The 14006-nt window shown below is 37.7% G+C and overlaps 1 protein-coding gene across 1 annotated transcript in view; it reads right to left on the bottom strand.

The window, feature by feature from the left end:
• Positions 1-2481: 2481 nt before the first annotated feature.
• LYST (lysosomal trafficking regulator) overlaps positions 2482-14006 on the bottom strand; it is a 75167-nt gene continuing 63642 nt past the window's right edge. The window contains exons 46-53 of the mRNA XM_079298467.1: positions 13194-13383; positions 12180-12316; positions 11400-11498; positions 7798-7937; positions 7401-7498; positions 6209-6365; positions 5933-6004; positions 2482-4585 (exon numbers count right to left, since the gene is read on the bottom strand). Coding sequence (XP_079154593.1) covers positions 4447-4585; positions 5933-6004; positions 6209-6365; positions 7401-7498; positions 7798-7937; positions 11400-11498; positions 12180-12316; positions 13194-13383 — 1032 coding nt within the window. The 3' untranslated portion in view covers positions 2482-4446. The remainder of the gene's footprint in view (positions 4586-5932; positions 6005-6208; positions 6366-7400; positions 7499-7797; positions 7938-11399; positions 11499-12179; positions 12317-13193; positions 13384-14006) is intronic.

The following is a 14006-nucleotide window of genomic DNA, read 5'->3' as shown; positions in this document are numbered from 1 at the left end:
AGAGCCCGGCCCCGCCTGGCTCCAGCCTCCCTTCCCCTGATCGTAGAGCGCAGTAAGGTCTCCCGAGTTTCCTTTGCTCCAGGCTGAACATGCCCGGCTCCTGCAGCCACTCCTCACAGGACCTGAGCTCCCCCCAAGTTAATTGCAGGTACAAAACATGCTCCAGCAGCTCGGTGTCGTTCCTGAAGGGAGCACGGCCCGAACGGCACCGGGGCTCGGGTGAGAGCCCGCAGTGCCCGTGTCCCCACACAGAACTACACGAGGATGGTGTCGAGAGCCTGCCGTGAGGAATGGCACTGCTGCGGGAAAGGGGCTCCTTACACTCACCTTGTCAGAACAATGCAATTCAGCTTCACACTTCTTTTTTTTTTTTTTAATGCTTCTCTCTATAAGAGCTGTACAGGTCAGCACCATTTAAAAGTGCCAATTAACATTTTAAACTGAAAATTCTGTCAGCCATGATAACCCAGTGGCAGGAGCACCAGAGTCTCATTAATGTTTTTCCCCAATGAAATGGCTGTTCCTTCTGGAGGGGTGTATGTTTTCTCCAACCTGCCCTCAGCACTTTTTCTCATTCCATCCTAATGGAACAGAATTTCTAAGTAACATTGGTTTTCTATATGGAAGAGAACAAGGAAGATTCCTATTTCTAAAGGTGCTTTGGAGCAAGGGCAGCCTCTTCTGAGACAAAGTCAATGGCTTTTGGGGTAGTGACTTGGCAGAAGGAGATGCAACAGGAATTAGATAGACACCACTAAATAAGTTCACAAGTAAATAAGTTCACAAGCTTGCCATAACTAGAGCTCCAGAAACTGATGGAAACTCCACTGGCCTGTGCTGCTGCTCATTCATGCTCAACCACATAATCAGTCTACAAAAGTCCCCATTTCATAGACAAAGGAGTTACATGCTCTTAGACAAATAACATGTTAGATAGCTCTAATCATGAGACCATTGTCATAAGAACATTTTTACCAGTGGATTCTAACAATTTTATGACTTAAGCTGAAATATAAAGGTGGGAAATGGTTGTTTTAAAATATATTTTCATCATATACTATATAGATATTTCTTTCAAACTGCTTTTATTTAAATCTGCAAACTCTTACCTTCCACCACAACCAGGAGTCTCCCCTACAGGTTCTGAGGCAATACTCATACAGCTAACACAAATTTCTACTCCTTGAATTTACATGAACTTGGCTCTAATGAGTTATATATGAGCTCCAGTCAATTGCATTAGAGAATCAGGATTTTTTTTTTTTTCTGGGAATGCTAGCTCAAAGCTGGAGACAGTAAGCAAGCTTCTGTTTCTCAACTACTTTTTGCTGTGTAGTCCAGAATAGTTTAAGTTTAATAAGAACAGCCACATTTCATTTCCATCTTTTTTCAAAATTATAAAATACACAGAACCTATTATAGAAACCTCAAAGCAAAAATCAGTGCCTTTCTGACCCCTCTCCAGAGCAGTAATGGCAAATCTCTGAACAGCAGTCATTTGTCAGTAGTTTATAACTTAATATAGCAGCAAAGTAAAAAAATGTGTCTGTACATACAGAGGCTTAAATATATAGTGGATAATTTTCAAGGCAAGCAGAGCTTTTAGATAGTAATTGTTTGAGTTTTTGTGATAGTGTGACTTCCATTTTCATATGCAAGAAGGAAAAAAAACCCAATACAGCTTTAAACAAAAGAAGGCATGAAGACAAAAGGTAAACTAAAAGTTTGTTAATAGCAAACCAGGTGGGATTTCCCCCACCACTCCATTGTTATCTTTTACTATTATTATTGTGTTTTTGCTTAGTTCAGGCTTTTTTTTTTCTTTTTTCCTTCTGTTCATTGTCCTGGGTTTGTCTAAGCAGTGGACCTCTAAATGCAAGATCAGGGTTCCCTTTCAGTAATGGGCTGGAGACTGCTTCTCCCCAACACAAGTGAATACCCAGCTATTGCCTCCCCTTCTATTTCTTACCTTGTCTGTCCACTATCAGAACAAAGCCTTATCCCATGAACCTCTCCCAAACTCTGACTTCCAGCAGAAAGAGCCTCACATCCTGTCAGATGCCTCCCTGACAAGAGTCTTCAAATTTCCACCCATCCTCCTGAGAATCCATGGAGGAGTTTCTTTTCTGCCTTTGCAGCTCAGACAGGTTTTCAGTGAGAAGGCAGATGGAAGGGAGGGAAGGAGATCTGCTTTGAGAGCCATCATTTCATCCAAATTCTAGTCATGCATCTTATGGGAAGGAAGGATGCATGCACACTTGTGCAAAGTGATACGCCTAGAGTTTCCCACTTGCCATCTTACACTCACCACCTTCAGTTTGACAGACACAGGATGTAGCCCATGAACAGAATTCTCCCACTTCGTAATTTTTAAAATATGAAAGACAAGGGAATCAGCAGAAACTGATCTGGAGCAAGGAATGAAAGATTCCATAAAAGAAAGTTGCAACAAAGCCAAAACCACATTTCTAATAATCTCAAAATGGTTTGATACAAAGATCTGTTTATTACCCAACAATGTGACAGTATATATACAAATACAGTGTGGAATGTGACATTTACAGGAAATTTAAGTACATCATGCACAGACACTATTGCAATGTTATTTTAATAGTTCCAGAATATTAAGCTGAATAAATATTCCTTGCTTCAAAAAATCATTTTTACTTTTACATAAAAATATATAATATTGCACTCTTTACAAGGCCAGCAGTTTTGCATATTGGTTTGTAACAAGTGGAATTCTACTTTATAAAAAAATAAGCCTTTGTGAGCAACACCCCAAAACAGGGAGCACAAGAGCACCCCAAAACCACAATGTTTGTCTTTTTTCTCTTAAACAAAGCACATCACATCGACATGAGCCAGGAAGCTTTTCAGTCTGTATTTGGACCTTACATTAAGACAGAAAAATACTACTAAAGCCATCCCATACAATGCTGCTACAATAATATGCAGTTTAAAACTCAATCCATACAGTATGCAGCCACTTGCTTAATTGAACCAACAATGAACCTTTGTGTCTTGAACTATGAGAACATTTTTCTTAAGTTTTTCTAATTTGAAAAGTTCTTCAACCAGGAAGTCTCAAGGATTTCTGAAGACTATTTGGAATTTTCAAAACAAGTGTAAAGATTGCTTGTGTGTGTGTGACCATCATGATCTGACAATTTCATGTAAAGTGTTCTGAAAGCAGATGAGCCTTAAACATGAGAAGATACAGCAGTTTGAATGGCAGTAGCAGAACACGTCAGTGATAAAAAAGCCAAGCAATTTAAAAGGAAAATGTAATTACAGACTTGCGTAGCATTCTTGCTTTACTGTCCACATGACTAGTAGGCACTCAGTCAAGGTGCCAGGTTTAGAGGTCTTAAAATCCATCAACTGAAATGCTAATTTTTCATGTGACCTAAGATTTCAAATTTGTTAAGCCGTTCACAACAGAGGCTTATTTTTCCCCCTCATAAAATAGCACCCAGGAGTACACAACAAATTCACACAGTGTATCTGTGTGAACCTTTCCAAATCATCTGATGCTTATGAACATTGATTATTCCAGCAGTTAGATTCAAACATTTTACAGTGTATTTAACCTCAATGACACTAGAACAGGAGCACATCTGTGCCTTCTTTAACACCTCTTTTTAGAGCTCTGGAAGATAAGCTGTGTGTGCACATAACAGATGTTCTGCCACAGGACTGTGACAGCCAACTATCACAAAGAGTTAAGGAGTTCACACTGCATTGTGATCTAACCAATGTTACATGATGTCATTATGTATCTACCCACTAGTATGACAAATATTTTACTGTCTTCCATTGCAAAGACTATTACACTAACAGAGAAGATGGCAAAAATTACAAATATAAAGACAGCAGAAATTCAATTTTTTTAGCATTACAATACCATAAGATGGTGCAAAAAGCACCTACTAAGTTCTTTGCTTCTCAAAAAAAGCAATTTTAAGTGGTCACTGATTTTTAAGTTTTGGATTGTTTATCCCAGAGCTAACCATACCCCACTCAACTAATCAGATATACATATGCTGACATTTCAATGGATATTTACAGAACTTGATGTTGCTGATATTTTACATACTAAGAGGAGAAATAAGCATTATTCATTTTTTTAAATACTTCTGTCCAAGAAGTGCTTTAAAAAAGTACTGTTGGTGTTTCATATTGCAGCATTGAGCATTTTTTAGTCACTTTGCTGGCATTGGATAGTATGACCAGAGCTTCCTGCTGACCTGGATATGCTTCAAGTTTGTGCATGCACATATGCAATCTTACAAACACCTTTAGGCTGCTCTTTAAAGAAAAAACCCACCTATTCAGTCATTCTGGAGACATTCAAAGTACTTCAAAGTCCAGTTAAATAAGAGCTCCTATAAACTATTGGGATTAAAGTGCATCAGAGACATGAGTTAGCAGCAGGCCCCACCATCACCCAGCTGCATAGCTGCTGAGGAAGGAGTAGAACATGGGCAGCTTCAAGCGCTGCTGGTCCTTGCGGCACCAGGCGATGACATTCCCATCACTGTTAGCCGTGAACAAGTGATGGCCGTCGCAGGAAAACGTAAGGCTGCAAAACAAGGAAAGAGTGTCTTTATACCAAATGTGGCTATTTATAATGCTGGAAGACATCAAAAGCCCATGAGAGTTCAGCCAGAGACAAGCTGTCAGGGGAGGCCCAGTGCCTACATTAATAGAGCAATATGTTTGCATATACCTGCTTATCCATTTGTATCCAAACAGGCTGAACTGCAGCTTTGGCTAGCACTTTGACATCCCCTGTAGTTTAATACTCATTTCTTTGCAGTGTCACAGCAAAGGGCAGGATTAGTAGCAAAATCCTACCCTCTTCCCTTCTGTTTCTGAGAAGAAAGGATTTTCTGCAACAGAACTCAGTGACCTCTGAACTTGCTTTGCTGACAAAGGCAGAAACTAAATCCATCGGATTTCATGGCAGAGCAGAGTACTTTTGTTCAGATGGGCATTTCTTGAGCTGTAACAGGGCTAGTAAAGCTCTTCAGTCATGCCATGGGTAATGTTAGAGAGCATGAAGGTCAGCATCCATTTACTGTCACATTAAAGCAGGAAACTTTAAATTATTCAATAGCTACTAAATCGTTATCAACAAGCTCTGTGAAATTTGCTGCTTAAAGGCAGTAACAAAAACAGACACTGTCAGATGATCTTTTTAATTTCTAAAAGAAAAAAAGGTAGTTCAGATTTTAAATGCTATTTTACCAACAGTCAAAACAAAATTTTTCAGAATCATTTGTTACTATGCTAACATTAAGATAAAATTTTGGTGCAACTAAGACCTTTGTGCAGACTAATGTACCACTGGGGATATCAAAGACTCAATCCTTTGACCATTTTCTGAAAACACTTTGGCACGAGAATTCTGCTCATCTACATGAAGGGGACTCAGAAAACTAACAACACAACTAACAACTCCAAAATGGGGGCTTCCAGGCTACTCCGAGTTTGCCTATTTCTCCACCATTTCCCTCCAGCATCAGAAAAAATGGAAAAGGCAGCATTTACATTTAATTTTGAGGAAGAAACACTCTGTCTATTTAAGTCTGGCATAGTTAAGATTCTCATTTTCACACAGCTTCTGAGGAAAAAAATTTAAAATAAGAGGGGTAGCTATTGTTCAGTTTTCAAGGGAATCCTGCTAACTTCCATCTGCCAGCAGCAGAACCTAGTTATTACTGTCATTACGAATACAGTACACTTGTGCTCACTTTGCTTTCATGAATAATTAGTAGGATTGCATTGCTCTTTTTAGACAGTGTTTACCACTTATTTTCATGTTCAATACTGAGACTATTTTGTTGTGTTTTTTTTTTCTTGGTTTGGTTTTCTCCCCCCCACTAAACAGAAAAATGTATTTGCTGTATACTTAGGATCTTTTTACCTTACAATAGGTTTGGCTGACTTCGAAAATGTTATTTCTCGTACTGGCTTCAAGTCCCATGTACTCCACAGTCTGAAAGAAAGAGCCATTTTTCTTCACACTTGCTTTTACAAATACTTCAGTGATAAACAATCTATTTAGCAACTGCTAAGACTGGGAGCTGAGTAACAGCTTGTCCACCTTCTTTAAAGCCAAATGCCAGCAGGATGTTTGGCTATGTGCTCTCTGAGCCTAAGTGATAGAGCATTTTAATAAATAAATATTTCAAATGTTTACCTTACAACTCCATTTTCAAGGCCTCCTGCAATCACATTGACAGACACACCTTCAGGCTGGTTAGAGAAAGCAACAGAGCAAATACTTTCTCTGCAGTGCACGTGTCCAACAAGATCACCATTAACTGTCCAAAGTCTCAAATCACTGCCTCCTCCAACTGCAACAGAATATATAGCATGGGAGTATTATGAAAATAAATCTAGACCAGTTATGTCCATAACATTTAAATATTCCGTGGTAAAGAATTCAACTTCTTGAGAGTTCATAAGGTTTAAATGACTGAGTGATGTGTGCAATTACTTCTCTCTCTCTGAGACAGGAAGCACACATAATGCCAAGTCACTGCAGTAATTTAGAAGCTATCACATCATACTTATGGAACTGCAGTGATTTAGAAGCCATCACATCCTATTTATGGAGCATTTTACTTACAAAGCACTATGTGAATTTACTTTTAATGACCAACTTTCATGTACTAACTGGGAAGGCACTAAGACAGAATTCATACCATCTAAGCAGTTGATTCTCATACCTTAGCTTGCATTTTAAAGAAAATACTTTAAAAATAACAAGCACAGTTCTCTTACCTGGTTATCTGGCATTATTTGCTTCTATCAATGAGTTAACAATCCAATTACTGCTTTTGCCTTGAAAGGAATTGTCTTAAAAAGAAATGTAATGTCCCTTACTAATTAAAGAATACAATGTTTTGCAGAAAAAAAATGTTTTGTGAGATATAGAAATGGATTTGAAAATCTCCAAGCAAGTTTAAAAACCTAAATATTTGTTTTCTAAAGCTGCCAGAATAATTTCCCCTTGTCCTTTAATACCCCTTGCCTGTACTCTGTAATACACGATACTCCCCAGAAGAATTGTACCTTTGACAACAAATCTCTGTTAAAATGAAAGCAGCAAATATCACAAAATGTGAGTCTCCCAGGCACCTTTGAAATTTCAAGTCTTTTTATAAAGAGACCAAGCTGTTGGCCTTTATATGTCTACATTATATTCAAACACTTGCCCAATCACTTGAGAAATTTATATGTTACTATGTAAAAAAAAAAGCAAAATGTTGCTCCTGTGTGACTGAATCCTCAGATGATTAACACACACTCAGTAAGTAATTTAATTACAAGTCTCCTGATTTATTTGGTCTGCAAGTCAAAACAGCTTTCTTGACTGAGAAATATACCTGAATCACAAACTGTTGCAATATCACCAGTGGTTTCACTAGCTGAAACTGCAGTCACAGGACTCTTGTGCCCAGCCAGACTCTGGACATAGCACAGCCTGAAGAAAACAAAGGGAACAAGCCTAAATTTCAGACTCAAATGCAGAAAAGGTCCTCTGAGGAAAATATTAAAGATAATTACATTAATTTCAATCAACATATTGCACAATCATGGCATTTTTTATATTCACTGTAAAATTTTAGCACCTTTTATGAGAAAAAACAGTAAGGGTTTGACTTCACAACAATATATATACACAGAATAAATTCAACTAACCAACAGGGCAAAGACATCCAAGAATAGGAAAACCTGTATTTAGAAGAAAGCTATGGGAAAGAGTTACATGTATACTTGTACCTGTTCAAATCCCATATTATACAGGTTCCATCTTTGCTGACACTTATCATTATACTGTATGGTTTGCACACAAATAAGCTTGTTATCTCTGCTGTGTGTCCATACAGATGGACTTGCGACTCCATTTCTATCTCTGAAGGCTGAAAGACAGCAAGTTAAGACAAACTGTCATGAAAAAGAAAATTAATGTCTTTTTCTAGAAGTGATAAGCCTAGTTTAAGTCTTAGATTTCAAAGAACAGTTCCCATTGCTTTTAATATCATCATTTGAGCAACTATGCTCACACTTTATTATGTTTAACACTTTTTAATGTGATAAGACATAGCTGCCATTGATGTTCAACTTTGCTTTCAATGCTTTAGCCTCAGCAAATGTATTGATGTGACCTGATGAACCAGAATGAAAAACTACTGTAGTTCTGTCTCAATTACACAGCTTAAAGTTGGTTGATTTGTTTTCTGCAAGACTGTTCTTTCCAGACAGTGAAATGACAGTTTTCAATATTTTATCATCTCGTGGAAGCACTTGGAAACATAAAAGGAAAGCCCAGCTTGGAAGTCAACACTGTACAGCAAATTACCAGGAATTCCTCAATTGGTGCCAAGTTCTTCAACGATACTAAGTTGGAAAAACATGCAGAAAGTCAAGTTTAAATACAGAAATTGCTAGGCAAAAATTAAAGCAGCAAAATTTAACACCAAGCAACACTTTTCATTCAAGTAATATAATTTGAAATCATTCAAACTTCCTGAAAACTGGCTAAGTTGAAGGAGCTGCTTAATCAGAATGCTAATGCTTTAAGACAACTTGCTGTACAGAGATTAGAATAATCTTTGTAAAGGAACAGTTTTCTGCATGTTTCCTCACCCATGTCAGAGCATTCTGCATTTTTGCATGAGGGTATAGGACAGCTGCCTATAGCAGGTCTACAAAAAAACCCTGAAAGTTCAAAAAGGCAAGATAAAAGTAGACACATGCTCAAGTCAGTTTGTAGAAAATTTACATCTTTGCACTAAAAGGGCCAATCTAATCTATGTAACACTGCAAAAGGCAGTGCACAGTCTGACAACAGAAAGACCTGCTAGTTTGCTCTTGCTGCTGAGCATCTCATCCATATAAGACATTTATTTTATGAAAGTACCCAGGTGTCATTCTCACTGACACCTCATATGTAAAAATCCTTCTTTAATCCTTTCTCAGTTAAGGGAAAAAAAATTGTACCAAAATTTTCTATAACAGTAACAAACAAGACTTGTGTTTTTATGAAGAACTCATTTCAATAACCTTTTTACTCTGCTACTTCCACTTCCTTTAAAAGTGTTTCCTCTTGATCTGCATTTCAACACTTGAACTGAAAGCAGCACCCACCTTTAGCAGCTTCTCTCTACCACACTAATAGCAATAGTTATTGATTCATATAGTAACAATATTGCAATGAGACAAGCCGGAATTCTAAGACCAACTGTAAGAACTTAAGTACTTATTAAGTTCTAACAACTTATAAGTTATTAAGTAATTGAAGTTCTAATAAGTAATGAAATAGGCATTTCTCAGGACTGAGATGTTTTCCCCTTCTTACTTTCCTCCTGTTTTTAGGTGACAACTCCCAAAATGGTATTTAGATGTAAGAAAACATGCATGTACATAGCTACCTTTAAACAGCAGCTCTTTCTCCCTAAGCACTCAAGTGGAGAATTGAAATGATCACTTCCCAGTTTTACTGAAACAGGTCCTTCAAGTGCACTCTGCTTGCAAGACACCTCTAACAGTCAGCAAGTGAAGGCTGAAATAATGTGTACAGCCAGACACTTGTGGCTGAGGGGCTCATGCAGGTGTGACATTGTCAGCACAGATCACAGTGTCAAAGCAGTACTTCATGGGGTTTTCATCATCATAAGGCAAGGAAAAACAGAGCACCTGAAGCACAACATGGAGCCATTTCTGAATTCTGACAGCATGCCTTTGAGTTCCCATGTCAAATTAACAACATGATATCTACTTCATGCCCATGCACTGCATTTATACAAATGTGAAACAGGGCAAAATATCCATGTTTCAAGTACTGCATTATAAGAAACTGTTCACTTTATCACTGATCAGCTGACAAGATGTATACAGAGCAGATGTCAGGAAGCACATTTGCATTCCCTGCAGACGTGACTTGGGTAACTGACTCAACAACAGGAGCTAACACAATGTCCCTCTGCCTGGGGCACAAACCTGTCAGTGCTGAGAAATACAGCAAAGATGGTTTCAAGGAACATCAACTGTGCAGATGAACAAAAATCACTTTTTTCTAGGAAACAGAAGGAACTCAAGAACTATAACCCTACTAACTAGAGTTTCTTTTCAGATTTGCAGAAGGTAAGTATATTTCATTTCTATTAAAAATTTAACTGGAATCCAAATCTCAGTACAGGTTATTTACAAGTTCTCTATTCTGGGGAGCAGTTAACGTGCCTGACTTATGATCCAACTAACTAAAGCTCACAGGCTTGAAGCTCTATTTCATTTTCTATTCTCAAAGTGCTGCTGAGCTTAGGAAATATGAGTGGCAGATCACCAGAAACTGGAAGAAAGCCAAGGGGAAAAAAATAAATCTTAATTGCTGTGTTTATGCTCTTCCTAGTCTAAGCATCTGCTGTTTGCCACTACTGAAAACAGGAAACTGGGTAGGCATAGCAGATCATACCAAGGTTCTCTCTAGCTCATGCTAATGTAGGGATTCAAGAGCATCAAGGACTACACCACCAAATATGTTTGCCAATATCTGTATCAAGCTACATCTAGGACATCAGTTTAGTTCAGTTGCTATGGGTAATACTGCAGACACACCTAAAATGCACTGTTCAGAAAATTGCCTACTCTTTTTTAAAATTATGGAGAATAGAAATTACTGCTAAAGAAAGTATGGAAGATTCAGATGAAAGCTTCAAAACTCAGTCAGAATCAGATTTTTAATTTGGACCTCTATTTATGCTTTCTATTTTTTCCATTTATACCATACTTATTAGCAAACAGTAGTAAGGGACTCTCTACTACTCCCAGATTTTTCCACTAACAGATTAAGTAATGCAAGTTACTTTCTCCCTTCCCTACTCACAATTTTTCCCCTTGGAAAATATGACAAAATTAAGAGGCTTGGTGGTTAATATATACACTGTCTGAGAATTCATCCCAGTTCTCTGAGTTAAAGTACCTTCTGCACTTGAGTTATTGCTTATCTTGGAGAATTGCATTCCATAGCTTCAGTTAAAGCATTGAAAGGCTCTGTCTCCTTCACAGAAGTTACTCCCTAATGCAGAGAGCTTCACTGTTCCAGAGAGCTTCAGTTCTAGGCCCTGTCCTCAACAGTCAGAGCACATTGTGCACTCAGGTGATGAGGGCTGACTAAAGCTGCATATAAACAGCAGCTTAAGAAATACATGCAAGCAAATATGCCAAGGGGTCAGAGGAGCCTTCAAAAATAAGAACTAAAAACACATGTAATTTTTTTTAGCAATTATCCAGAATATGGCTCTTTCTCATTTTCCTGCTAAAAAAAAAAAGAAGACTGGAATATTGAACACACTTTATTATGAATTCTACCCAACATAACTTACCGTATTGCTGGTGAATCTGTTCATATATGCTGTGATGACACCAGATTTACTACCTGTGAACAGCTGACAACTGTCTGGCACCCAAGCACAACTTGTTACCTTGAAAAGACAAACCAAAGCCAGGAAAAAAATCAGACCAGAAAAACTATTCTAACTGCCGTTTTCATTATGCCACAGCATTGGTCAAACTGATACTTTATTGTTATCCTATGAAAAGCCATGTAAAACACCTAAACTAAAGAAATCCAAGCTACTCTAGGTTGCATTTGTTACTATGTCAGAAACAGAGTAAAGAGGGAGTTTTATGTAGCCTGGAATTCATAGCTAAAGAAATGAACTAATGTAGACTTCAAGATCATCCACCAAAATCTTTTTGGCAGGATCTTACAAGTCTCTGGACTGTGGCAGAGATTATGCAGCTTTTTCTAACCATCTTTTAGACCATCTTTTTTAAATGGATCCTAAACTACAGTAGAGTTGTTCTTCTAACATGAAGCACCTATACTTTTTTCCTGTATTGATTTTTTTCTTGGGACAGAACTTAAGCTTTTTTAAATTCACAGCAACATTCTATAGGAAGGAATAGCTACGAAAATCAAATTAATTCAGAAGGAATCTTTATCTAGTACAGAAAACAACAAAGAACAAGATACAACAGTAGAACCATGAGGAACACATTGCAAAGGAAATCAAAAAGATTGAAAGCAAGTGTATCCCACTGCCAAGTCAAGCCAATACTTAAACCACCAATATGAAATTGAGAGACTGATTTTGTTTTACCTGGTGGAGCTGTGAGCTCTGTATAAAATTTACTGGAGGCTCACTTTGCTTGCTTTTCAGTCGTAAGATGTTATCAGCATATCCCCAGCTCAGGATCGCTGACCACTGAATGTCGGTGCTGTGCATGCTCCTCACGCCTGAGGGAAGGCACACAGGATTGTGTCACATGCACAGCAAGATTCAGTCACTTTAATAGCCAACAACAAAAGTCTCAGGTTCATGTTTTATCGCAAGATAAAATATAATCCCCTCTCCCAAAGTTTCAAAATAAGGTCTTGTCTGTAATGCATTATACAGAGTTTTCAGAAACTGAACAAATATTCCATCTTCTCCCAAGACAAACTGTAACCTGGACTAAACTTTTTTGAGGAAGAGTTGCATCTTATGAGAACAGAGAAAAGGAGCAGACAAAATACCTCCCACCTAGAGAAATGAGTGCTTGTAACTTCAAGGAGAGTATTACTTGTTTTTGTTGAGTAAATGTGAAGCGATTTATTTTTAGAAGGACTGCACTGGTGTAAGCCACCAAGAAAACAAAAGATTGTGAGAACTTGTTTGTACATTCTCAATAAGAATCCCTCCAAGCAGTTTAACTGAAAGCAGAGGATTCTTCACCTCTGCTCTTTTATTGTTAACTTTTCTCATTGTCTGCCTCTAAAATCCATTTCCTATGTTTTCCTTTCTGTTGCCACATGAGTTCTCATCTGTTCTTCAGTTCTTGGACCCAATCTGTTGGCAAGTTCCAAAGTTAAATTCTCATGCTTCAGTCACTTCAATGAAAAATATGAACTTAATTACAGAATGTCTCTACTGCAGTTTTGAAAATTATAAGTAAAATCCACCCTCCAGCAAATACACCACAGGTGGAAGCTGTTAATGGAGTTATAAATTAATCTTTGGAAAAAGCAACTGAACTTACGAAGTTTGCTGAAAAACAATAGTAGCATTAGATTTAATTTTTTATGGCTCATTTCACATATATTGTGTATATAGAGAATAAGGACAAATTCATACCTTGCTCCTTGCTATATATCATCAAAAGGCAAAATTTGCTGGACAAACCACAGATAGCTTTAGTTGGTAGAGCCTGGAGAGAGCCAAACCTTTCTCCATGTGGTTGGCTAAAGCAGACAACAGGGTCTGGAGCACTTGGGGAACCAACATATTCTCCCCACTTCAAGCCTTTTATCCATGGTAATGGACTCTAAAACAAGCACAGACAAGGTTCAAATTATAGAATTTTCAGAAAAGCATAATTTCATTAGCAATGGAGAATGCTTACAGGAAGCTGACATGAATCAATCACAAGGCAAGAACAGCTGAAGTCTTGACTCTAAAACCACTAGAAGGACAAGTTTAAAGCACTTCAGCATCATGAGTTAAACTGTTAACTTTAAGGTACTTTTACTCCTTTAAAGGAGTAGGCAGCAAGCTTCTAGTTCAGTGTAGTTTAGTGAAAAATACAGATCTCTAGATCCAAGGATGCAGTTTCTGACTGGACTTCAGGGAAAACAAGTGCTTGAAGTGAAGAAAGTTTAATACTCCTACAGCCAGTGAAAAAGCTGAGGATGGAAGAAAGCACAATATGTGTTTGCTTGCTATAGCTCTGCACACAGATTCTACAATTCACCACTGAAAGCATAAAATTGGTTAACTGAAATGCTTTCCAACACTTATTTCCCACAACCATTTTCACTATCACTTACTAATTTTGTGTATTTTATTTACCGTACAAAATAGCAAGTAGCACTTTTGGGAAGAAAATTCTAAACCAAGGGTACAAGGTATAACAACTACAGCACATGGATATTAATTAAACCATCTTGC

Source organism: Erithacus rubecula (genome assembly GCF_903797595.1).
Source record: "Erithacus rubecula genome assembly, chromosome: 2".
NCBI lineage: Eukaryota > Metazoa > Chordata > Aves > Passeriformes > Muscicapidae > Erithacus > Erithacus rubecula.
The sequence above is the reverse complement of the archived record's forward strand: the minus strand, read 5'-3'. Positions and strand labels throughout refer to the sequence as shown.